General features: G+C 37.3%; 1 protein-coding gene across 5 annotated transcripts in view; it reads right to left on the bottom strand.

The window, feature by feature from the left end:
- LOC135217696 (organic cation transporter protein-like) overlaps positions 1-25,252 on the bottom strand; it is a 66,856-nt gene extending 41,604 nt beyond the window's left edge. For 2 of the 5 annotated variants that reach the window (XM_064253674.1, XM_064253673.1), the window contains exons 1-2: positions 25,133-25,252; positions 14,322-14,435 (exon numbers count right to left, since the gene is read on the bottom strand). In XM_064253674.1, the coding sequence (XP_064109744.1) occupies positions 14,322-14,356 (35 nt within the window). In that variant the 5' untranslated portion in view covers positions 14,357-14,435; positions 25,133-25,252. Of the gene's footprint in view, positions 1-14,321; positions 14,436-25,132 lie in introns of those variants that run through there. The other 3 variants (XM_064253675.1, XM_064253677.1, XM_064253676.1) reach the window with 3 other exon arrangements.

Here is a 25,252-nt window from a genome sequence, read left to right as displayed (position 1 = left end):
GAGGGATGATGGTGTCTAACCAAGTTTGAGAACTTAATATTCCAACCTTCACATACATTGCTGGTACGGGAGTTTCCTTGTAATATAGCTTCATGGACATTCCAGACATTAGGGGGTTACTTAAAGGTACAAGACGCAGCCTGCCACCCTATGAATCCTTGATCTGTCGGGATCTGTAGCTACCCGAGACGTAGGTTGATTCAAAATAGTCTACCAGCTCTTCTGCCTCTGGAGGACTAATTGTCTTTAGGTACTTCATGCCCTCTTGAACCTCATTGGTGAGTAGGAAGGCAAGTCCACCCAACATACCACAGAAAAGCCGGAACCTCTGGTTTTAATGGTAATGTTGTGTGAGACCAATCCCTTGAATTTTACGCCAAGTGCTCTTGTAGTGTGGTAGAAAACATCCCTTGCTGTCCACTTCTCTACCAAAGCTGGCACTCACAACCGTCTGTACCTGAAGGTTAAATCCTAACTCCGAGTTACGATCGACGATAACATCAAACAACTCCAAGTGCACTGCTCTTGACTTCTTCTGTAGCAGAGTATAGACACATGAAACATAACCACTGAATGAAACTCGAGCTCATAAACCTGAGTGAACTGTGGTGGTGCCATCTTGAAGTTATCATCCATGTAGATGGTCTCTGCAGCTGCTAAACGAATTAGGTCCTCTTCTGTTACAAAGGTAATGATATGAGAGTTTGCTTCTGGCCTGTTGTCATAAAGAAGGAAATGCTGAGGGTTGGGTCCTAGTGTTGCCTTCCACTCATCTAGCAATAAGAAGTCGTATAGGTTTTCAGGGATTGCTGGTGTGCGTCGGTGATACCGGAGGGATCGCTTGGTGTTCCCTTCACTTGGAAACCGCTTCTGAACATCATGGTCTTGACTGGCAACTGCTTGGTCAAAGATTTGGGATGGTTTGTCGAGGGAGGTGGCTGTTTGCTGCTTCATCATGTTACGACACAGAACATAGGTCACGCTGATTTGGTCAGAAGTGTGGTTGTGAGGTAGCCCTGCCTGTGGATTATCCAAATGGTGTATAAGGCTTAAGCACGGTTTACACGCTACGATAAATTGTAGCGATTTGTTGAACACTGAGATAATAACGATCTATTGGATGATTGAAAGAGCGTTTACATGCAACGATTTTTAATCCAATATTTTTAGTCTTTACTTGACCGTCATGGAAGAAACATTATGGTGGTCTGCATTTGGGATGGGTTTAGTGGGAGAAAGATCAAGAAAAAAACGAACATCAAAAAGGAAATGGAGCCGTGATTGGTTAATGAAGAAACAAGTGTTTTCTCATATAACTCTGTTGGATACATTGAGAGATGAGAATGGGAGAAGACACTTATATGGAATTGTTAAATTTAGTTTCTCCATTAATAAGGAAACAAGACACAGTTATGAGAAAATCAGTATCTCCACATGAAAAATTAACCGCTACAGTGTTTCTTTCAGCTAAAGGATCAAACTCTTTGTATTTCTTCACTAGTTCTGCATAGGCCAGATCCTTTTTGTTCCTATCAGAGTATTCGTGGGACTTTATCTTCCACAAACACGGAAAACTCCGATAAAGTTCAATGAATTCGCTTAAGAACTCATGAGGAGTTTGCTTAGAATTCGCCATCACTGTGTATTAAATTTATATTTCTAATTAGCTCTTGCGCACCAGGACTTCACACTTCAGCAGTCAATCTGAAAATGAGCTAATTTGTAACGATATCTTGGAACCTTGTTTACTCGTTCAAACTTGTCGTTACGATGCATATAGATTTGAGCCTGCTGGCACCAACCACTCAATCCAATTCCAACTCCAATAAATCGCTACGATCTCCTGTTTACACGTAACGACAAATTGTAACAACCTTTTCATTACAATAAATCGCTACAATTTATCGTAGCGTGTAAACCGTGCTTAAAGACTCCCTCTAAATTTTTTCTCCCTTTCTCTGAACATTTCCACCATTTTTTTTTCTTTTCGGGTGCATGAACGTATATACATGTGTCCTTCAAAACAAATGTTGGTGCCACCCCTATTACTCTTTATGACCCCCATGCTGCTCTGGTTATGTACGCAGCTACTCGTATGAAGTAGGCTCGCATTCCGTTCTGTAAAACTGAAACAGTGAGCATATTATTTTTTAGCTAAACTCCGATTCAGCAGTTCATTTGTATAATAGTGCAGTTACCTACAGCACAAGATAAAATGCTTGTTGAGACTTAGCAAGGGTTATTAGGTAATATAACCCTTGTTAAGTAATAGGTAATAGTAGCGAGTGAGCGGCTGGAGTTACCACTCAGTCGATAACTAAAGTTATTAAATCACTCTTCTAGATTCCAATTAAGAGTAGAATCTCATCTCTGCTTCCTTCAGTGAGATTTTTATATTTTCGTACGGTGGATATTGTGAATATTTTCATTTTCAAGCTTGTTTTTCTTTGCTTTCGAAGCACTGCGCAAATTATTATTAAACGTGATGTGAAAACCCGGTTACTTTCTTGTTGCATTATTTCTTGTTGCTTTCTTTTCGTTGCGTTTTTTCTTGTTACTTCTTTTCTCCTGATACTTTCTATCCTAGATTCGATAATTACGCTATTACACTTCTTAACTTTTTTAAAGTAAAAGACTGCAAGTCAAGTACAAATGTTAAGCATGAAGTTGGTGTGAGCGCTATCTCGTGCACAGCTAACCAGTTGCTACTATATATATGGTCATAAGAGACAGCTTGAAAAAATATTGTTTTAAGTTCTTCCATTGAAAGTTTACCTCTCTCTCTCTCTCTCTCTCTCTCTCTCTCTCTCTCTCTCTCTCTCCTACCTCTCTCTCTCTCTCTCTCTCTCTCTCTCTCTCTCTCAATTTATTTGAAGCATTTTAGATTAAGTTGTTGTCTTAGAACCTCAGACTTACAAAAAGAAATATTTCTCTCTCTCTCTCTCTCTCTCTCTCTCTCTCTATATATAATATATATATATATATATATATATATATATAATATATATATATATATATATATATAATGTGTGTGTGTGTATATATATATATATATATATATATATATATATATATATATACACAAACAAATATATGAACTTAATATATAGATATATATGATATATACGTACACATTCTCTCTCTCTCTCTCTCGCTCTCTCTCTCGTCTCTCTCTCTCTCTCTCACTGTTTTAATACTGTTTTTTGTCACTGGAAAGACAGCGCATAGTTGTGAACAATTGATTCGCAATTTAATGCATTTTGGGTAAAATATCAGTAACTTGGTAAAGTATTATTGAGTTTTATAGGGAAAATTTTTTATTTGTATTTTGTATAAATATGTTTGAGCTCATTTCATGTTGGAAGGTTGGAAGGGGTCAAGCGAATTTCATTGCAACAAAATCCGAAGTTCTTGAGAACAGGAATCTTGGCATTACAAAACTTTTCGCAGTTATTTTTTCAAGAGTTAATCTTTTCATTGAGGCTTTTTGTTCGTAAGGAATAATGGGTTTTATAACCCGAGGCAAGTCAGCATGTCCAGGAAAATAATTGACCTCGGTTTGTGATAATCTGTGGATAATTTGACAGGTAATTTGATTACGGTTTTGCTTTACAATATTATCTAACAAGATGCCCTCGATGTACTGTTTCCCGATCTCCTGTTTCACATTTTTGTGTTTCTGTTTACTAATGATTTTCGCATATTTTTTATCTATGCTTATACACACGGACACACACACACACATATATAATACAGTAATATAAAAGCAATTTGCCTGCATGCACTAACATAATAAATCCAGTGCTAAGATATTGTCAGAGAATAATTCACATTGACTGAATGGGAGGAGAGATAAATCAAGCACAGTAGAATAAAAAAAAGAAAAATAAGGCAGATCCGATAATAAGTTTTTTCAACAACTATTCAGATATATGCTAATAAACAGATCACAAGGACCGTTCTGTAAGTTATACATCCAGTAAGAATTGAGTTTTGAGAGAGAGAGAGAGAGAGAGAGAGAGAGAGAGAGAGAGTGTGTAATTGGTGGAACCGCCGTTCCGGAATTTTTTCTCTCCTTTTGGTCTAGGTCAGAATAAAGCTTCGAGTGCTCCTTTCCATCGACCTTGACATAATTCAATGTAATCCTCTTTGCCTTCAGCATACAAACGATTATCGAGTTAACTCCTCCCCCCACACCCCCACCACCCCCGGCCACCACACAACTAGCCAGGAAAATTGTCTTGTCACTTCTTGAAGAGTCAACTTTCAGATGATGTAAACCACGTGTTTATTGTTCAGCCATGCCACTTTCACCCAAAGGATACTAAAAACTGCCTGAATATTATTGCAAGTTGGTTTTAGATTAACTTTTTGCATCGTATGAGTGTCACGCAGACGCCATGACATCCTTTTAATTATTTTTTTTTCAGGAAATTGGGCATTTTACCATTTATATAATTTCAGCTTAATCATTAGTCTATATGTATATACAATAAAAAGAAGTTTTATTATATATCTTGGTTGTCAGCATGAGAAAACCACACATTTTCCAAATGGCTTTCGTTATTTTTCACGAGTGTGTTGCATTTTTCCCTAATAAATTGTCCCAGTAGCCCCATTGTCTCCGTATTAATAGAAAGGCCATAAAGAATGCAATGATAAATCCACATTCAAAATAATGCTTTAAATGTACATCGTGCTGTTTTCGTAAATAACAACGTAAGTACTAAAACAACTCTTTTCATTTGCTTATAAATTATTAAGTACGTTAATAAATTCGGGAATGTGTACTCTTGTTAATTATCATAATCATCTCCTTTCTTAGTGGAAGTCAAATAAGAGGTTGCTGTTGAATATATTGTAGTTTTAATCTGAACTTATGTGTTGTGTGCACTTAGTTTGAGAGAGAGAGAGAGAGAGAGAGAAGAGAGAGAGAGAGAGAGTTACGAGACGAGAGAGGACGGACTCGCTCAATCTTAAGCTAGAGAGATTAGCCGACTCGAGTTACCAAAGCAAGAGATAATCGCAACCTCCCTCTGCTTCTCTTTCTTTCTTTCTATGTATCTGTGGGAATCCCTTCTGGTGGCGTCAGGATTCCGAAATAAAGTGCCTGGTGTTGTTTGAATAGGCGTAATGTCCCTATTTTTCTGCGACTTACAAGAGCGAGTGCTTTATGCATTAGAGATTAAGGAAGGTGCGGGAATTAATATACTCGCGTTGTGCCTAAATCGGGTCACTGGCACGATTTTCGTGCATCAATTGAAATGCGAAAGCAGGGATGATAAAGTGTCGTATTTATATACCAGAGTTATATATATATATATATATTATTATATATATATATATATATATATATATATATATATATAAGATACAGCGTGGACAGCTAATCAATCGATATATGAAAATCAGAGGGCAGTGGAAACAGGCTGGTTCATAAAAACATCTTCATTAGTGCCGACGTTTCAAGACAAGTCTCATTTTCAAGGCTGTAAATAAAAGAATAAATGTTGTAGATTATAAAAACAAACAAATTATACAAAATTCTGTTTAAAACCAAATTTACATCAGGATAGATTCATCATTGCAGGAGGTACCAACCTATATAGAAAGAAGAAGGGCGAATGGAATAAGGGCAGGTGAAAAGCAAAGAAGACGGTTACGACAGGTAGAGAAGGGTGGAGGAGTTTTGGGCATTCAACAATGGTACTGTCTGTTTGATAGTTAGCGATTCTAGAATAGATAATGCTACCTCGGAAGAGGTCCTTGTTATGATTTTAAATTGATTTTACTCAATGTTGCTACCACATTTTTTGGCATGCTCTCTTATGTTCGAAAATTCGGGATTACTCAATTTATTGCCCGTTCGATAGCTAACGCCTCTGTGAGAGTCGGCGCGTACCTTGAGAAGTCTTTGGGTGCAGCCCACAGAAGTTCCTCGAGAACACCGAGGACAATCGTACTTATATATCACCCCAGACGTCATAAGGTCACCTAAACGGTCTTTAGTATTGAATAAAGACCCAAACTTCAGAGGATTCTTTGGAATGATATTAATTTTGACTGCTCCATAAGATCTTGAAATAATCTGCGAAAGCTTTTGGTTAAAACTTTAGTCTTGCAGAAATGGAACACTGGCATAGATTTGAAGTTTGGGAACGGCTGGAACTTTGTGCTTTGGCATGAAATGGTTGTTTGAAATTTTCCTCACATACTGAAAAAAATAGGTTAGATGGAAAAAAGGTGTTGGTGAAAAACTCGTGTAAAAATTGAATTTCCATATTAAAGGCATGCCAATACGAGGATAAATGGAAGGCTCCATATAAAAGAGTAGGCAACGCATTTAATTTAAAATTAAAAAAACAGCTACTATAGAAGTTGGATCCTAAAACCGGGAATGTAGGTTTTTTCCAATTACTTGTGTTAAAACAATCTGATTCTCGTGAGACTGAAACATCTAAAAAGGATAATTTATTATCCTGCTCAACTTCAATACTGAATTTTATATTAGGATGTCTACTGTTAGCGAGATCAAGGAAAGTTTCAGCATCAGAACGAGATCTAAACAAGGTAAAAGTATCATCTACATATTATCTTTTGTAGAATAAGCAGTAAATACTGGGAGGGCAGCTGTCCAGCAGCTGCTCCTCGAAGTGACAAAAATATTTACGAACGTTGGGTCCAGAGGGGAACTCATCGCCATACCATCAAATTGTTTAAAAGCAGTGTTATTAAAAATAAAGGCTGTGTCCAGCATAGCAAGTTCAAGAAATCTTCTTCTTGTGAATAGAGACTCGACATCGAGGCTGGCCATAACTAGGTCTGAGACTTGAGGGAGAATGGCGTTCTTGAACGTGTAGGAGTTCATCAACGTATATTCATTTTTAGTGATATTATCTAGAAAAGGAACCAGAAATTTTGCCATTTTATAATTAGGGGTGTTGTAGGTTGTCAGAATAGGCCTCACAGGGACACCTTCTTTATGAGTTTTGGGGAGACCATATAAGACACCGAAAGAACCACCTGTGCTTAAAACGAACCTATAAACCTCATCAGAAAAAGTATTATTCGTTTTCAAGTTATTTGAAAAACGGTTTATTTTATCCTCGATTTTGAAATAGCGTTAAATAGTTACATTATTATGCATAAACTGTTTCCGGATCCTAATACCCTCTTCCACAATTTTAACTCCGATGATTTTAGAATTCTTGAACTTGCTGTGCTGGACACAGCCTTTATTTTTAATAACATTGCTTTTAAACAAGTTGATGGTATGGCGATGAGTTCCCCTCTATACCCAACGTTCGCAAATATTTTTATGTGTCACTTCGAGGAGCAGCTGCTGGACAGCTGCCCTCTCAGTATTTACCCCTTATTCTACAAAAGATAATATGTAGATGATACTTTTACCTTGTTTAGATCTCGTTCTGGTGCTGAAACTTTCCTTGATCTCGCTAACAGTAGCATCCTAATTAATATAAAATTCAGTATTGAAGTTGAGCAGGATAATAAGTTATCCTTTTTAGATGTTTCAGTCTCACAAGTATTTGGAGGAAACCTACATTCACGGGTTTAGGATCCAACTTCTATAGTAGCTGTTTTTTTAACTTTCAATTAAATGCATTGTCTACTCTTTTATATGGAGCCTTCCATTTATCCTCTTATTGGCATGCCTTTCAAAAGGAAATTCAATTTTTACACGAGTTTTTCACCGACACCTTTTTTCCATCTAACCTATTTTTTCAGTATGTGCGGAAAATTTTAACATCCATTTCATGCCAAAGCACAAAATTCCAACCGTTCCAAACTTCAAATCTATGCCAGTGTTCCATTTCTGCAAGACAAAAGTTTTAACCAAAAGCTTTCGCAGATTATTTCAAGATCTTATGGAGCAGTCAAAATTAATCTCATTCCAAAGAATCCTCTGAAGTTTGGGTCTTTATTCAATACTAAAGACCGTTTAGGGGACCTAATGACGTCTGGGGTGATATATAAGTACGATTGTCCTCGCTGTTCTCGAAGAACTTACGTGGGCTGCACCCAAAGACTTCTGAAGGTACGCGCCGACTCTCCAAAGGCGTTAGCTATCGAACGGGCAATAAATTGAGTAATCCCGAATTTTCGAACATAAGAGAGCATGCCAAAAAATGTGGTAGCAACATTGAATGCAATCAATTTAAAATCATAACAAGGACTTCTTCCGAGCTAGCACTATCTATTCTAGAATCGCTAACTATCAAACAGACAGTACCATTGTTGAATGCCCAAAACTCCTCCACCCTTCTCTACCTGTCGTAACCGTCTTCTTTGCTTTTCATCACCTGCCCTTATTCCATTCGCCCTTCTTCTCCTTTCTATATAGGTTGGTACCTCCTGCAATGATGAATCTATCCTGATGTAAATTTGGTTTTAAACAGATTTTTGTATAATTTGTTTGTTTTTATAATCTACAACATTTATTCTTTCATTTACAGCCTTGAAAATGAGACTTGTTGTCTTGAAACGTCGGCACTAATAAAGATGTTCTTATATACCAGCCTGTTTCCACTGCCCTCTGATCTTTATATATATATATATATATATATATATATATATATATATATATATATATGTATATATATATATATATATAGCTGACAGTCGGCTATGTATATATATATATATATATATATATATATATATATATATATATATATATATATGTATGTCTGCTATAGACGGCGAAACTACTGTATCGAATTGAACCAATGTCGGACCATAAAAGTAGAATCCTTAGGGGATGGTTTTAACGGGGTGTCGTTTAATCCAGATATCCGGCCATACTATCTTTGTGTGTATATGTGTGTGTATATATATATATATATATATATATATATATATATATATATATATATATATATATATATATATATATGTATGTATTCTTCTGTAATCACAATAATTCCTCCTTGGACGAGTGGTTTTCGTGCTTGGCCACCAATCCGGTGGTCCGAAGTTCGATTCTCGGCCCGGCCACGCGGTATCAGAGGAATTGATTTCTTGTGATATAAATTAATTTCTCGATATAATGGTTCGGATCCCACAATAAGCTGAGGGTCCCATTATTAGGTGACCAATTGGTTCCTAGCCACTTAAAAATATCTAATGCTTCGGCCCACCCTGGGAGAGCTGTTAATCAGCTCAGTGGTCTGGTTGAACCAAGATATACTTAACTTTTTGTAATCACGATGTCATGATGTCACTCGTTTCATGGATAAAAAAACAAAGATGGTTTTTGATTCATGTGCCTCCTCCCTACTTCCATTCTATTGCATTTCTATTGGAGTTGATAGTCTCTAGGTGTTTTTTATTCCAGTTGCCTCAACTCCCACCAGGAATGGGAATTCTCTCCTTGCTTTTTTTCCGATCATATTCGGATATTTGGGGTTAGGTCACAATTTTTCGTTCACCCTTTTTATCTTTAATAATTTTAAGTCCCGAGTCTGTGCTGTATTAGGGCATCAAATGCCCGCTAAGTCAGCACTTTGAATAATATATAATATATATATATATATAGTATATATATGTGTGTGTGTGTGTGTGTGTGTGTATATATATATATATATATATATATATATATTATATATATATATACACATGCCCTAATACAGCACAGACTCGGGATTTTAAAATTATAAAGATAAAAAGGGTGAACGAAAAATTGTGACCTAACCCCAAATATCCGAATATGATCGGAAAAAAAGCAAGGAGAGAATTCCCATTCCTGGTGGGAGTTGAGGCAACTGGAATAAAAAACACCTAGAGACATTCAACTCCAATAGAAATGCAATATATATATATATATATATATATATATATATATATATATATTCAATATGTATGCATATATTTTTATATGTAAATGTATTTTATACATATATATATGTGTGTGTGTGTGTATAAATATATACGCACACACACACACTCCGTACCATAAGAGCTATGATGAGACGAGATGCTTGAGATGAGCGGAGATTTGTGGAAGTGAAAGCTCAGGAATGACATGAGTGGGCAGAAATCGTCAGAGGCCTTTGGTGGATCCGTCACACTTTGAAAGTTCACTGGAAACTTAAGACAGATGAACAGTACCTGAGGAATCGATGCTCAGTCACTCCGTAGGCTCTTAACTTTATGTATAACCCAGAACTGTTGGCTTAGAATGCGTTGAAAATATAGCGTACAGAATGCGAATTAAATATAACTCGGAGCCATTGAGTCAGAATGCTTAGGAAAAAATAGCAGAAGATGAAAAGGATCTCGTAGAAGCATCGAAACAGTGAATCAGGTCGGCGTCAGCAGCCAGCACCTCGACTTAGGCAATGTAAGAACTCCGACAGGAACGAGCAACTTCCGGTCTCCCAGGTCCCTCCGACTAACTTCCCCCCCCCCCCGCCCCCCCCCCCCCCCCCCTTCGAAAAACCCCCCCCCCCCCACTTCCCGAAAACCCTTCCACCCTTGGGGAGTGGGGGGTGCCCAAGCAGTCATTCTGTCTGTTTTGCTTAAGTAGGCGCGCGACGAAGGGGGAGTCTGTATGGCAGGTAAAGGTAATGTTTGTATATATTGCGTCGCAATAAGTAAATCGGCTTATTCATTTAATGGTCTAGTTCTTTTGTCATCATGGCAGTATTACTGGTAATGGCACGGCGCCGCTGGCATATCCCGAGAGTAGTGCCGTAAATGTGGACGCACAGGCATCATTAACGTTTTCCAGTTGACACAGCCAACTCTCTTAGGGCCGACACTCCATAAATTACTCTGCTTGATTCACGCCGCCGTTTTTAGTCGGTCTCTTTCTTTTATTTTTTTTTTCCTTTCCTTTTTCTTTGTTCCTCCCTTCGGTTGGACCTGGTCTGTTGTTTACTTATTTCTATTTGCCGTTTGATTTCTATAACATGTTGCCGCCGCTGCTTTCGGAGACACGCTCTCTCTCTCTCTCTCTCTCTCTCTCTCGTCAGGTCAGTCATGAGAAGGCGTTCAGGTTTTCTGGGAGGTCCTTGACTCGCCGCACTTGTTATGTGCCCGCCCAATGACTCTGTGAACCCGTGAACCTTTCACAAAGAAATCCAAGGGCTCTATCAAAAGCAAGCCCTTGCGTCATATGCGCCCGAATCGCACACACACACACACACACACACCCTCTGGTTGTGTTAGCGTTGATCTGCAGAAACCTATTCAAGAAAAACGTTGTGCAAGTAAAAGTCGGAAACTGACATTTTGCACATTGACTCAAACAAATCGCATGAACATTGATTTTTGCTTTCTCTGCCAGGGGGCATGGAAGCACAAACACATAATGAATAGTGTATTTGATAAATATAAAACGTCCTTTCGGTAAAACCAACGCCGGTGCATGCCGTAAGTCCTTATGGGGGCATCTGTTGCATTTTCATGCATTTCATGCAATTTATACCGTTGGGGCTTTTTTGAACAACTTTATTGTCGCCGTAATTCACACGCCATTAGCATTACACCCATTATTCATCATAATATATTATGTGTGGTTTTTTTTTTAGACGTGCTTCCCCAGTAGACTGTTGAACTTTCATTATATTTGTCAATTGATCTGCGTCGTGGTCACCTCTCGCTGGCAGGATGCGTGAGGTGAGGCTGTGCAGGACAGGAGAGCACAGGAAGGAAGGTTGGCTCTCCATTTCATTGCTACTTCGGAGGTGTCAGCGAAGTATGGAGGTACTATAGTAAAGTGTGTCTGTGTGTGTATAATCTACTGGTCACTTATTACCAGATGCGTATATGTGATTGTAATAACCACAACACCCTCTCAACTTCTCGAATTCTTCACATTTTTTGGATACGCTTGTCACTAAAAAGCCTTAGACCTATATATGTGCAATAAATCTGAAGTAAATATTAGAAATACAGAGCCCATTTTGGCTATTACAGTTACATATTTGTGTGTGTGTGTGTGTGTATGTGTGTGTTTGTATGAACTCTTAGTAGACACTGTCAGTAATCAGGTTTCAGCTATAAATATTTGTACTAGGTCTCAACATATTCACTTAAGACTATTTGGATTTTTATTTTTATTATTATCTTATTAACTTTATATTTTCTATTTTCATTTTTATTATTATTTTATTGCTATTATTTTTATTTTATTAATAGAATAGAATAAAGATAAGAATAAAATTGAATATGATAAAAATGAAATTAAACATAATAGATTAATAACAAGAATAAAAATAAAAGTAAAAATACTAAAAATAAAGATGGAATTAATAAAGATAAACCGACAAAAGGTCACAGGTTTAATATTTTGTCATTATCATCATCCAGCCCGAACCTATTATACCCTTGGATGGATAAGATATCAGTTGTTAACCCAAAACTATAACAGTACCTCGGAAGTTCCTGGACATCGTAAGAATTTCATTTACTTGAGAAAACCAAAAACCAAATGATGGGTCTTCTCTTTTTCTTTGGTGTGTAGCATATATATATTACTTCTAGGTCACGTTGCTTCTCCAGAAATAATTATTTTTCAATTTCTTTTTGAGCTTTCAAGGAGCAGCCATTGATATGAAACAACAGATTGTGCACTGATATAGAGGCATGTATCAAGGGACTTATCAGTCAAGGGACCTATCAGTTTTATCCTTTACCCTTTCTTGAGGATACAGTATTTTTGAGCACTTCATCGAAGTTATTGATATTATTTTATTATTATTATTAGATTTCCATTAGTAATGTCCCCAGTTGCGTGCAAGTTTATGGTTTTTTCCCCTTGTTTATAAGCCAGACAATTCCTTACTTTTAAGTAAATATCTTTATCCAAGGTCAAGATGCATATTTCTTGAAGGGATTGTTTACGTTTGTGTGCGTTATGAACGCGTTCTTCAATTTAGTGCGAAAGTTGGACGAAAACTTTTATGATTGGATACGAAAACCGTCTAAAATTACGGTAATGTAGGAGACGGACAGGAAGGGAAGGCCTTACTTGCCGCCAAAAAGTGACGGCAATTTAACAGAAGCTAGTGACACACCGCCATCTTGATTCAAGATGGCGGTGAGTGATCACGGTCCATGGTCGAGACCCTAAAAAGATAACGTATTTGTACAGGAGCCGGAGGCTAGGGATACTGGCCAGGGCTAGGCGATTGCTAAAAGTAAACATGTAAACATCAACAATTAAATCTTATTGTTACGAGCGGAAAAAAAATAGTAAATACGAATACGCAATGCGTTTTGCGTAAGCTTTGACTCGTATGCAAATTAACTGCGGTAGCTGACTCCTTATGGGACTGTTGGTTGATTCTTTTTCGGATTAAGTGCAGCTGTTTGCCATTTACGAATTATGGCTTTGATTATTTTCGGATTCCTTTCTTTTTTACTTTTAGAGGAGAGTAATTAGCAAATCTCTCTCTCTCTCTCTCTCTCTCTCACTTCGGTTTGATGACGAGTGATACCCTGTTCTCGCAGAATGTACTGCATTGTACACAGTAGTAATTCGCCTGTATTCAGTTAAGGTCTCGCATCTCGTTGGTCAGATTCATTTGCATAGTATGTCACCTCCTTGTAGGGAACTGTTTTGTCATTTCCTCGTTACCAGTATTTTGTTAAGGAATCACAGAGAGAGTGGACCTGATCATAAATGAGGACCCGATTCGTACTCGACAAATAGTTTTGTCTACGTTATAACCCGTAGTTGTGGCATAATAACATGGTGATTTGACATGGCCTTATTCAGCTGCTGCTTTATCTCTTCATTGTAAGATTTGTAACCCGTACTTAAAGAGAATGCATCCAAGGCATTGGAACAAGTCATATACAGACACCGCCTTTTCTCTTCATTTTTAACTAGGAATAATTTTTAGCCAGGAATAATAATTATGGACTGGTCATGCTCCTAACGTGTGACTTATTGCCCTCTTCATAGTTTTCTTCTTTCCCACCGTCATCCCTACACTAAGGGGTCGGTTGCCTGATGCGCCTAACCTTACAACATCAGACATTGTTTATTATTTGGCAAAGGGGTTTTTACGGCTGCATGCCCTTTCTGTCATCAACCAGTTATTGGCGGTGGGCCGAGCCTTTTACTAAAAAGTAAGACTGCATGACAGTGGTTTCCACAGTTATTGGTGGTGGGCCTAGCCTTTTACTAAAAAAGTGAGACTGCAAGGCAGCAGATGTATTTTTTAGTCGCCTTTTACGACACACAGAACCTACGGTGGTAGTATTCTTACACCCTTACCACAGGGTGGTATTGCCCTCCTCATAGTGATTCCTATTTATTCACTAAACGACACAGTGTTGTTATATCTTACAATAAGCAACTGCGAAGAAGGTCATGATGTTCCATTTTCCAGTGCCGATGGCTTTGAGGAGGTCCTCAAACGCTTCCGCCATGACGAGTCAGCACACCTGCTTGCTCTCGAGATCTGTGGAAGAAGAATGAAAGTGAACAGTACCACTTTTTGAAAGGTCACTTTTATGTAGGGTTAAAGTGGCTTATTGATCATCAAAATGAAATAAAATCAACATCATTATCGTTATCGTTTGCTGGATTATAGATTATTGCGTAAATTAAAGTAAATTATTGTCTGTTTCGAGGTTTGAACATTCAGCGCCCCCAGTGTGGGAATGAATGTATAAAGGTAAGATTTGCCTTTGAATAATGATTGTCAGTATTCCTTCTGGAAAACAGAGACATTATTAGTTGCTGGAGAGAGAAGTTAAATATGGAAATAAACAATGTTTCTCGTTGAAAACGGATATAAGAAGAAATAAGAAATATGACAAAGGATTTATGGTACAAAAAAAGAGCACTATTTGAGAAGTTGGTCATAACCGCTTGTTAGGATGTATTCTGTTTCATATTTTTGTACGTTCATCTCGGCCTCTTAAATTTAATGGATGCTGCTTTCAGACGTACCAAGGAAACTTGAATGTGTAGGAGCTCATTTTTAAAATGAAAACATGTTAATCTTTATGATTCAGTCGTTCTGTTTTTATATTATAATCGTGTATGTATAAGGGCAGAGAGAGAGAGAGAGAGAGAGAGAGAGAGAGAGAGAGAGAGAGAGAGAGAGATCTTTATGATTCAGATGTTCCATTTTTATATTATAATCGTGTATGTATAAGGGCAGAGAAGAGAGAGAGAGAGATTAAGAGAGAGACGAGAGAGTAGAGAGACAGACAGACAGACAGATCTTTATGAATTCGATGTTTCCATTTTATTTCAATTTTTATTATTAAATCGTTGATAATGCTATAGAAGGGCAGAGATAAGAAGAGATAAGAGGAGAGAGAGAGAGAGAGAGAGAGAGAGAGAGAGAGAGAGAGATTGAAATGCCAGTCTTAACAGCTGTTTACAGCGTCTAATAAGGTCAGTAAATGCTTTTTTTTTTTTTTGTAGTAAGAATTAAATCCCGACCCTCATCATTCTGTCAGTGTAACTAAGTTTTTTCTTTCATTCTTTTTTGCAGCCACTAACTTATAGCGGATATTCTCGCTTAAATTTGCTTACTGGTTCATTTCATAATTAGTCGTAATAATAATGCCAGAGCATTATGAATAATGATAATTATCATTTTCAATTACTTCGTAGTGTACTTATTTTTTCATATGCGTGGAAATCGTGTAGACAACGGCTTCGTTGTGTTAAGAATTCAGCTGTTAAAAAGTTAAGCATATCTTAGTTTTACCAGACCACTGAGCTGATTAACAGCTCACCCAGGGCTGGCCCGAAGGATTAGATATTTTGACGTGGCTAGGAACCAATTGGTCACCTAGTAACGGGACCTACAGCTTATTGTGGGATCCGAACCACATTATATCGAGAAATGAATTTCCATCACCAGAAATAAATTCCTCTGATTCCGCGTTGGCCGAGCCGAGAATAGAACTTCGGACCACCGGATTGGCAGCCGAGCGCTAAAACCACTCGTCCAACGAGGAACTAGAATTCAGTTGTGCATGTCACAGTTGACTACAGTAATAATGACAACAGTGTTAGGAATTAAGATAATGCCTGAACAAGATGGCACTATCATCTCTCAAGTTTCTCCTCCTTAGGAATTTCTTTCATGGGGCTTTCCTCCTTAGCTGTTGGGTTTTATTTCAATATTCAGTTTAGAAAGAGACAAAGGGATGCTCTCTCTCTCTCTCTCTCTCTCTCTCTCTCTCTCTCTCTCTCTCTCTCTCTCTCTCTCTCTCTCTCTCTCTCTCTCTCTCTCTCTGTACTGTAAGCACGTAGACTTATGTATTTACTTTTACATGTATTTTATATCTGTTTTTTCACATTTAGAGGTAACAGATTATCTCCCATGTACAGTTGTATTTCCATAGCACACGAAATGATCGCCGGGGCTGAAAGCCGCCGTATCAGATGCTCTATGGAATCTGTTGATGTATTCCGACACCTTTCGGTATCTTCCCGCCAAGTTGTCGACCAAGTTCCCGATAGCGGTGTCAAAAATGGAATTCGCGCGCGCGCTTCTTGTGTTTTGAGCGCGAGATAGAGATGTCAAAAACGGAATTCTTGTGTTTTGAGCGTGACACCTTCGCGATTTCATAATGTATACCAGCCTAAGGGAAAATATATTGACTATTCGATGATAGATTTTGACGCAGGTTAGTAAAATATACTGCGAACCGTGGAAAGCCGTCCCTGAATAGTAAAATGCGTTAATAATTACTTTTGTAGAAGAATCCTCTGGCTATGTAAAGCAGCAATGATTTTCATAGAATAATTTCATTAACCACATTGAGTTTAAGTCGTTTGCTGTATTATGTACGCTATAGCTACCCAGTTTGTCCGTATCAGATGCTTCGTCTTTCATCTGGGACGCGTGATGATTTATAGGGTAGCAGAAGTTTTTTCTTTTTAAAAGCCGAATCTCAAACCGAAAGTAATACAATAAAAGCTTTAGTTTGAGGACTTTATATATATATATATATATATATATATATATATATATATATATATATATATATATGTGTGTGTGTGTGTGTGTGTGTGTGTGTGTGTGTGTGTGTGTGTTGAAAGGCTTTTAAATATCAGCGTTTATACAGAGCAATCTCGTAACTTATAAACTTGAATCTATTCATCACAAAATCGAACTGTACACCACGAACAGCAATTTGCGAAGACAATTGAAAAATTGAGAGAGAGCGAGGAGAGAGAGAAGCAGGAGGAGAGAGAGAGAAGGCTTCACGGAGAGACAGATCACGTACTCGCTCTCTCACAATATGCCAACGAAAACTTAATTTGTGCGCAAATAAATATCTTCTTTCTCACAGGAACAAAAAATGGAGGATATGAGCAAAATAAAGGAAGTACATTATTCGCTCTGAGCGCATACTCCCACCACAGGCACTGGGTCAAATACAAACTTCCTAGCTAATTAAGAGAGTTGGGGGAAGGAGTGTGCTGATTCTTCTTAATCAGTATCTAATTCACTGAGAAACTGGAATAAACTAACCTCCAAAACATTCATTAGTAAAGAATGAAATCATTAAAACTTGAGGCAAACAGGATTCCTCTTTTTTTGGAAACTTTTAAACATCATCATCTTTAGGATGTTTAAAGTGACTTCATCTAATAACAGTTCTTTTTGGACCCCACTTCACGCCATCATTTACTTAATAGGTACAAGAGTCCTTGCTGTCAGAAGGCCAGCTTAATCTACAGCCGCAACAACATTCGCTTAATAATATATATAAGCCAATAGGTCTTGTAAATATAATCTAATGCTTTTACCAAAGAAATATCCAGACAAGAAAAAGATTAGTTGACGGATTCCCGCAAACCGACGCGACAGCAGCTATCGTTACCAACACCGACAAAAACAAAGCAAAATAAGAATGTCAATAAGAATAACTTTTATCTGAACATTTGAAGAAGCACACCATAAGAATTCCTTTCCTTCCGGCGCTGGTTAGAGTAACTGGCGTTTATTCAAACACATGATTCATGCAAGCCTGCATTTACGACGGTTCCAATACGAACACTTTGCTTTCAGCGCCGTAGGGGGGTTAGCGCCGTCAGTGCACCTCACGCGGTGCACTGTAGGCACTACTTAAGGTTCTTTGCAGCATCCCTTCGGCCCCGAGCTGCAACTCCTTTCATTCCTTTTACTATACCTCCCTGCATATTATCTCGCTTCCATCTTGCTATCCACCCTTTCCTAACACCTATCTCTTAATGCAACTGTGAGGTTTTCCTCCTGTTAAGCCTTGCAAACCTACCCACTCTGAGTTTCCTTTTCAGCGCTGAATGACCTCATGGGTCACAGTGCTTGGCCTTTGATCGTAAATTCTATATTCCATTCCATTGCAGTCTTCTCTTTCAGAAAAAAATGAACAAAGATTGAGAAATGACTGCTGATTCCTTTGACATAATAATTTTGCAGGAGGGCGGGGGGAGAGAGAGGGGGTCAGGGGTTGAAGGGAGTGGGGGGAAGGAGGAGACTATAGCAAGAGACCCCTAAGAGATCAGGGAACCAAACAACACTGCATCATTGGCCTTTGTCTTCCTAATTAACCCATGCTCCCTATCTAATGATCGAAGATCATGAAGTCCATGCGATAGAATTGTGTTATCCCGGACTACGAACTATATTAGGAGGCATTATCCGATCCCCGAATGTTAAAAGAAAAAATTCTCAAGTTGGTGCAGCTGAGAAAATGATACAACATATTTATCGCCTTCGTATGCCGTGGCAAACTTATCCCGAAGAAAATTGTGGATAATTCCCGAAAGTTAATAAAATAAAAAAAATCTCAAGTTGGTATAGCTAAGAAAATAATACAACATACTCATCTTGAAAAAAAAAAAGTTTTTTTTCTATGTTTGCACTGATGCTGATAAACTGCGTCATATGACATATTCAAGAAAAAATTTTCAGTCAAAGTTGAGTCCATTTTGTCAGCGTGTAGTGACAAATATAATCTCCAAGATTATGTTTTAGACGTTTTAATAACGGGTGCTTATTCCAAGTCATGTACATTACTTGGTAACCTGACGACAAGAGGCAAATTCAGGTCGCCTGGGTAGATTGTGATGTAATGCCAGAAGAATTGTTAGGTATCATGTCAAGAATTGATAGATATCATGTAGTGAATTAATTGATAAATATCTTGTCAAAATTGATATGTAATATAAAGCTTTAAAAAATTGTCATGAAATAAAGAAATTATGACTAATAAACTTCAGTAAGAGATTAATGCAGTTTTATTATTATTATCACTATTCAGATGAACCCTATCCATACGGACCGAACCCACGGGAGCCATTGACTTGCAATTCAAGCTTCCAAAGAATATGGTGTTCATTTGAGAGAAGGAACAGAAGGTCATAGGAAACACAGAAAGAAGAGATCGGTTATTAGACAAGAAAAAACAAATCAAGTTAAGAAATAGATAGATAAAATGTAAGTAAATATGAAACGAAAGGAGAATTGTTTCAAGGTAAAATTGCACAGCATCTTCGTTTGAACTTGTGAGGTTGCAGTGCCGTAACATCTCAGGGTCCCGTATGGGGGTAGTACCATCGGTGCACCTCATGCAGTGCACTGTAGGTATTACTTGAGGATCTTTGCGGCGTCCCTTCGGTACCTAGCTGCACCCTTTCTCATTCCTTTTACTGTACCTCCGTTCATGTTCTCTTTCTTCCCTCTTACTTTCCACCCTCTTCTAACAATTGTTTCATAGTGCAACTGCTTTGAGGTTTTCCTCCTGTTACGCCTTTCAAACCTTTCTTCTCTCATTTTTCCTTTCAGTGCTGAATGACCTCATAGGTCCCAGTGCTTGGCCTTTGGCCTAAATTATATATTCCATTCCAACATCCTCAGGGAGGTTGTTCCACAGTCCAGTGGTATGAGGAATAAAGGAATCTGAAACTGTTTGGAAGAAAACTTTCCTCCCACGTATTCCACTATCATATTTGGTCGAACGCTTGGAAAAAAGATGCCAAACACTACCAGGAAGCTAATCAGAACTTTCGAAAGAACCCCTTAAGTCAATAGTAACCACTATAAAAAGAAGAACGATATTGCTAGGCAAAATCGTGTGGAATATTGACAGATCTCTAATCTACTTCAAATTGTAACATCTCGTGGCGTGCTTCAAATTATATTAAAAGAATCATATTCTGTATACAGACAAAAAAAATTGTTCTTCAAGGATACCTCACTCACTTTGATTTGATATGAAATAAAGGAGTTATTACTGATGAACTAAAAGCATGTTATGTGGCCACGAATCGGTTGACGGGATTTGCAGAAAAAAAATGTTCGTCATTTTTCTAGTATTTTTTATTATTATTTATCAGACACACGAAGGCGTATTATTTAGCATTTAGTGAAAAATTTTATGGGTCTTGACAGTTCCCTTGGGAGAGAGATGGTTTCGATACCTGTCTCGTGGACTTTACGATTTATAGACCGTCTCGAGATGACAGCTGTACTTTTCTGGATGGATAATACCTATTCTTTCACACTGATAACATAAAAAATATTAACAAGAAATGAAATCTTTATAAGTGACAAGTATAACTAAATCAGTATTATCCGCAACAAATAGCCGACGAGATGTCTCGAATCTATTTATCAATCACAACCAATTGCTCGAGACTTCTCGTTTCAAGTTTCAAGTCTTATGACTTTATTCCCGTAGGGAAGCAGTGCCGTCAGTGCACCTCACGCTGTGCACTGTAAGCATTACTCAAGGATTTTGCAGCGTGCCTCCGTTCCCTTTCCTGCAACCCCTTTCATTCCATTTACTGTACTTCCGTTCATATTATATTTCTTCCATCTTACTTTCCACCCTCTCCTAACAGTTGTTTCATGGTGTAACTGCTTTGAGGTTCTCCTCCTATTACAACTTTAAAACCTTCGTTACTCTCAATTTCCTTTTCAGCGCTGAATGACCTCGTAGGTCCAAGCGCCTGGCCTTTGGCCTACATCCCATTCCACTTAATATGTAGCACGAATTCTAAATTCCGTGTCTGATTTTTCAAGTGATTGTCATCAAATTAATAAATAAAATTCTATGTGATGCAACGCAAAAATAAAGTGCCAAATCCACACTTGAAGGTCCAGAACTTCACAGAGTTTTGAAAGTTATAAGATCACTATAACGAAACTCATTACACTGCCATATTTCTCCAAGATTATGTGACGACACTGCCCGACATTTACCTTTATTCTCAACAGGATCTGGACCCTTGTCAAAACGTGATTACATCCTCTTTGGCCCATAGCCCACCTTACCACCAAATTTCATTGGTTTTACTTTAAAATTTTCCGGAAAAATTTATAAACAAACAGAAAGACGCGAAAAAGTATATGAGAGCAACTTTCAACGATTTTCATAGTAGTTACCTGTCAAACAATCTTTGAGATATTCCTTGCACAAAGTTAATGTTTTGCCTTAATTTTTAACAGGAATTACATCATGTTTATTTCAACATTCATTCCGAGTGTTAATATTTTACAAGGGATCACATTGTGTTTGTTGTGTTTTTAATGAAATTCATTCTGAGTTTTGATTATTTAGAATGGAATACATTGTATTATTTCAAATTGATTCAAAGTGTTAATATTTTACAAGGAATTACATTGTGTTTACTTCAGAATTCATTCCGAGTGTTAATCCTTTATAAGGGATACAATGGGTTTACTTCAAAATCCACTCCAGGTGTTAATATTTTACGGGTGATTACATTATGTTTACTCAAAAATTTATTCCAGATATTTTTACGAGGATTAATTTTTTTTATTAATTAATTCAAAGCATTAATATTTTTTACAAGGGATTCAATTTGTTTATTTCAGAATTCATTCCAAGTGTTAGTATTTTAAATAGATTACGTTTTTATTTCAAAATAATTTCAAAGCATCAATATATTACAAAAGATTACGTTGTTTTTAATACAAAGTTAATTCCAATTATTATTTTTTTACCAGAAATTTTATTTTGATAAGCATGTTGTTTGCAGTATATCATACCATCCTTAAACTAATGTTGTAATATTTTTATTATGGCGAAGAATATATTTATTCCTTGTATCGGCCATAATTTATTTTCCTTGGGTAATAAGAAATTATATTAAAAATCCATTGATTATATGCATAAATTTGTATCTCTGAATATTGGTTAGATTAAATTTATTTTTGGTTGTAAAAATCTGAAATTACATATGTTTGAACTACCCAAATCCTTTCGCTATGACGATGGATTGGGTGAAATGTACTTTGAATGAATGGCGAGCAATATTGTCCCATCTGGTTAGTTCCTTATAATAAGAAAATTACGCATCGCTTGAACTAGACGAAAAGTGCTCTTAAGTAGGCCGCCCTAAATAATAACTCAGCTCTACCCAAAACTAATTTCAAAAGTTTTGTTCAGGTTAAATCTATTTCAAATAAGTTACTAAATCCGTCTTTCTGTGTAGCTACATATAAAAGTACTTGAGAATGATGTGTAAGTTTACTTGTATCGCAGTTCCACATATTCGCACTAGAGTTTTGAGAAGAAAAACATAAGGGAAAAAATATTATCCTCGTTCAGGCAAGTCGCCAGGTTTGCCGGTATGTTCGCAATTCTCTGTCGGGCGCTCCGGCGCCGGCTATGCGGTTTCTTGGCGCGTTTAGATATCGTCATTGCAGAGACCTCAGACCTGGCTGGCGATATCAACTGTCCCCTTCCATTCGTACAAAACGCATCTGAGGAACAGATGAAAACGGTATCATGACCATTCGTAACTTCTATGCTGTTAGAATCCTTTAATGAGGATCACTCAGTCAGTTGCGTTTTTTTAAAGGATATATAAAGTTGCCGTAAATTTTGCAATAGAAATATCGCCGAGCGGAAGGAACGTAGGGGATTATTTTTTTATTAATGCCAGGCAGCTGACATGATACATGGGTTCCAGTGCCGTTGTTTGGAGTTTCGGACCTACAGCAGGCGAGATTAGTGATGGCTGAGGAATTACAACAGTTTTCTCCGTTTCATTATTTTTATTTATTTGTTTATTTATTTATTTCAAAACGTTTACCTTGAATTTCACTCAACTGTTTTTCTTCTGAGAATATTTGAATCTGTTGAATCTTAAACATACTCCATCAACATCCCCCCAAACGTGTAGAGACATTGTTTAACTTTTCGGCGTTCTTATTCATTTTTTATGTATAATTAATGATTGTGGTTTATCCCGTTTCTTCATTTTCTGTCACCATCCCTCATATGCACTCGATTTTATAAAGCAAGGCAACATTGAAAAAAGTTGTTGATTAGCAAAAAGCCACGGAACAGATTGCCCAACCCACATGTGGAAAAAAAGGCAAGGGAAAAATGACAGCAATATCAAATAAGGCCAAGATGAATAAATGATAAGATGACTGAATAACTGAAATGAAGAATAGCGCTCCCGGATGTTCCCTCCAACTCAAGATTGTGGAAGGTCACCGCGCAGATGTCATGAAGCGCTCCAAGATGTGAAAGTGCTTACATCAAGGTCGAGACCTTGATTTGCATCTGTAAATTATTGTCTTTTATATGTGTCAGCATTATTTATTATTTAGAGCTCAGTTGAAAATTATCTTTATATTTCTCCTTTTTTTCAGTTTAGAATTATCTTTATATTTTTTCAGTTTAAAATGATCTATGTATTTGTCTTCCTTTAGGAAATATTTCTGTAACTGATATTTTCGGTGTTCATGAAATTCCCAGTTTGCATTCATTCCCTACCACTTAACTCAATGCATTTTAGGACAGCAGTGGGCACCTGAGAATTAATGGTGGTATTGACACTATTATATAAACGCATCAATCAATTTATCACACTTTGTTAAGGTCGGTGATTAAAATAAGGTCACTCAAAACCCGGTAGTATCAGTGTATCGATAATGCATGTCAAGTTCTCCGTATGAACAGAACTACTGACATATCCTGGATATTATCCCGTGTGCATTGGGAAAACTGTGCATTTCATACAAGGGGTGAAATAGTAAGAGGGATATTTCTAAGATACTATTATATTACTTCTCATTTCGGAGAACGGCCTCTTCTCTGCTACAGCAAAATCAGTTCATTATTCTCTTGTTTTCCTTTTTTAATATAGTGGTTCTTCCTCATCATTTTTCTCTTTAATCCCTCTCCCTTCTTTTAGTTTTCTGTAAAGGAAAACTATTGAGGTGGTTTTTTGTTTGTCTGTCCGTCCGCCCTCAGATTTTAAAAAAAACACTACTATGGTTAGAAGGCTGCAAATTGGGGTGTTGATAATCCATCCTCCAGTCATCAAACATACCAAATTGCAGCCCTTTAGCCTCATCACAGGCCACCATGGGACGTGGCTGAAAGTTTCATTTACTTTTTCTTGTTTGCCTGAACTTCATTGGGCATTTAGTTCTCAGTGCTGTAGTTCTCGGTTACTATTAAGAAATTATAAAAAATGGGAGCTTTTGTTACGTCAACAACCAACGATATTTTCTGTACATGTGCAAATATATACTAATAATGTTTTTCACCTTACCCCATTTTCCATTTTTTGTGATGTGTATGTTTTTTGCTTATGTATATGGAATATTTTTTCCTCTTGGAACCGAACGAGATTTATACTATAGACATTATTAATTTTCTACGTAAAATCAGCAGTAATTATTAAGGGAGTTAAACTATACTTGTGACGCTTAAATGTAGAACCACAGTTAGTGACACTTAAATGTAGAACCACAAATAAATTCATGAGTCATGTTTATACTGGCATGTTTTCTTCAGATTTTAAGCTGAATGTCTAGTATTGCGTTTTTATTTGTAACCTTCGACTATCTCCTTGCTTTATTTAACATTGGGAGGTGAGACTAATGCAGCTAACTTCTCTGCTTGTGGTAGAAACTGAATCACGTGAAGTTCGCTAAGAGCAAATATTCTCCGTTCTAATCTCATTTTTATCATAATGTTAATTCTTAAAAGACTGTCGTTAGCATCACGATATTCCATCTCCGAAGTTATTCTCGTTTCCATTTCCTTCTTCGATAGCTCATCAAAAGACGCTCGGTATATCAGAAAAACAAATATTTTCGGGGGACAAACCCTGATAAACAAGAATCGGAAGATAACATTCAAAGTTTACCTCGCCAGCGTCGTGCCAATGCTTCAGCAGAGCTGTTACTGTACGCCCTCCACACCCACTTCATGCAAAGGGAACACTGACTTGTTTGAGAAAACTTCCCTCACTGTTCGGACATTGTCG

Source organism: Macrobrachium nipponense, chromosome 7 (assembly GCF_015104395.2).
Source record: "Macrobrachium nipponense isolate FS-2020 chromosome 7, ASM1510439v2, whole genome shotgun sequence".
Classification (NCBI taxonomy): domain Eukaryota; kingdom Metazoa; phylum Arthropoda; class Malacostraca; order Decapoda; family Palaemonidae; genus Macrobrachium; species Macrobrachium nipponense.
This window is presented reverse-complemented; position numbering and strand designations above follow the sequence as displayed.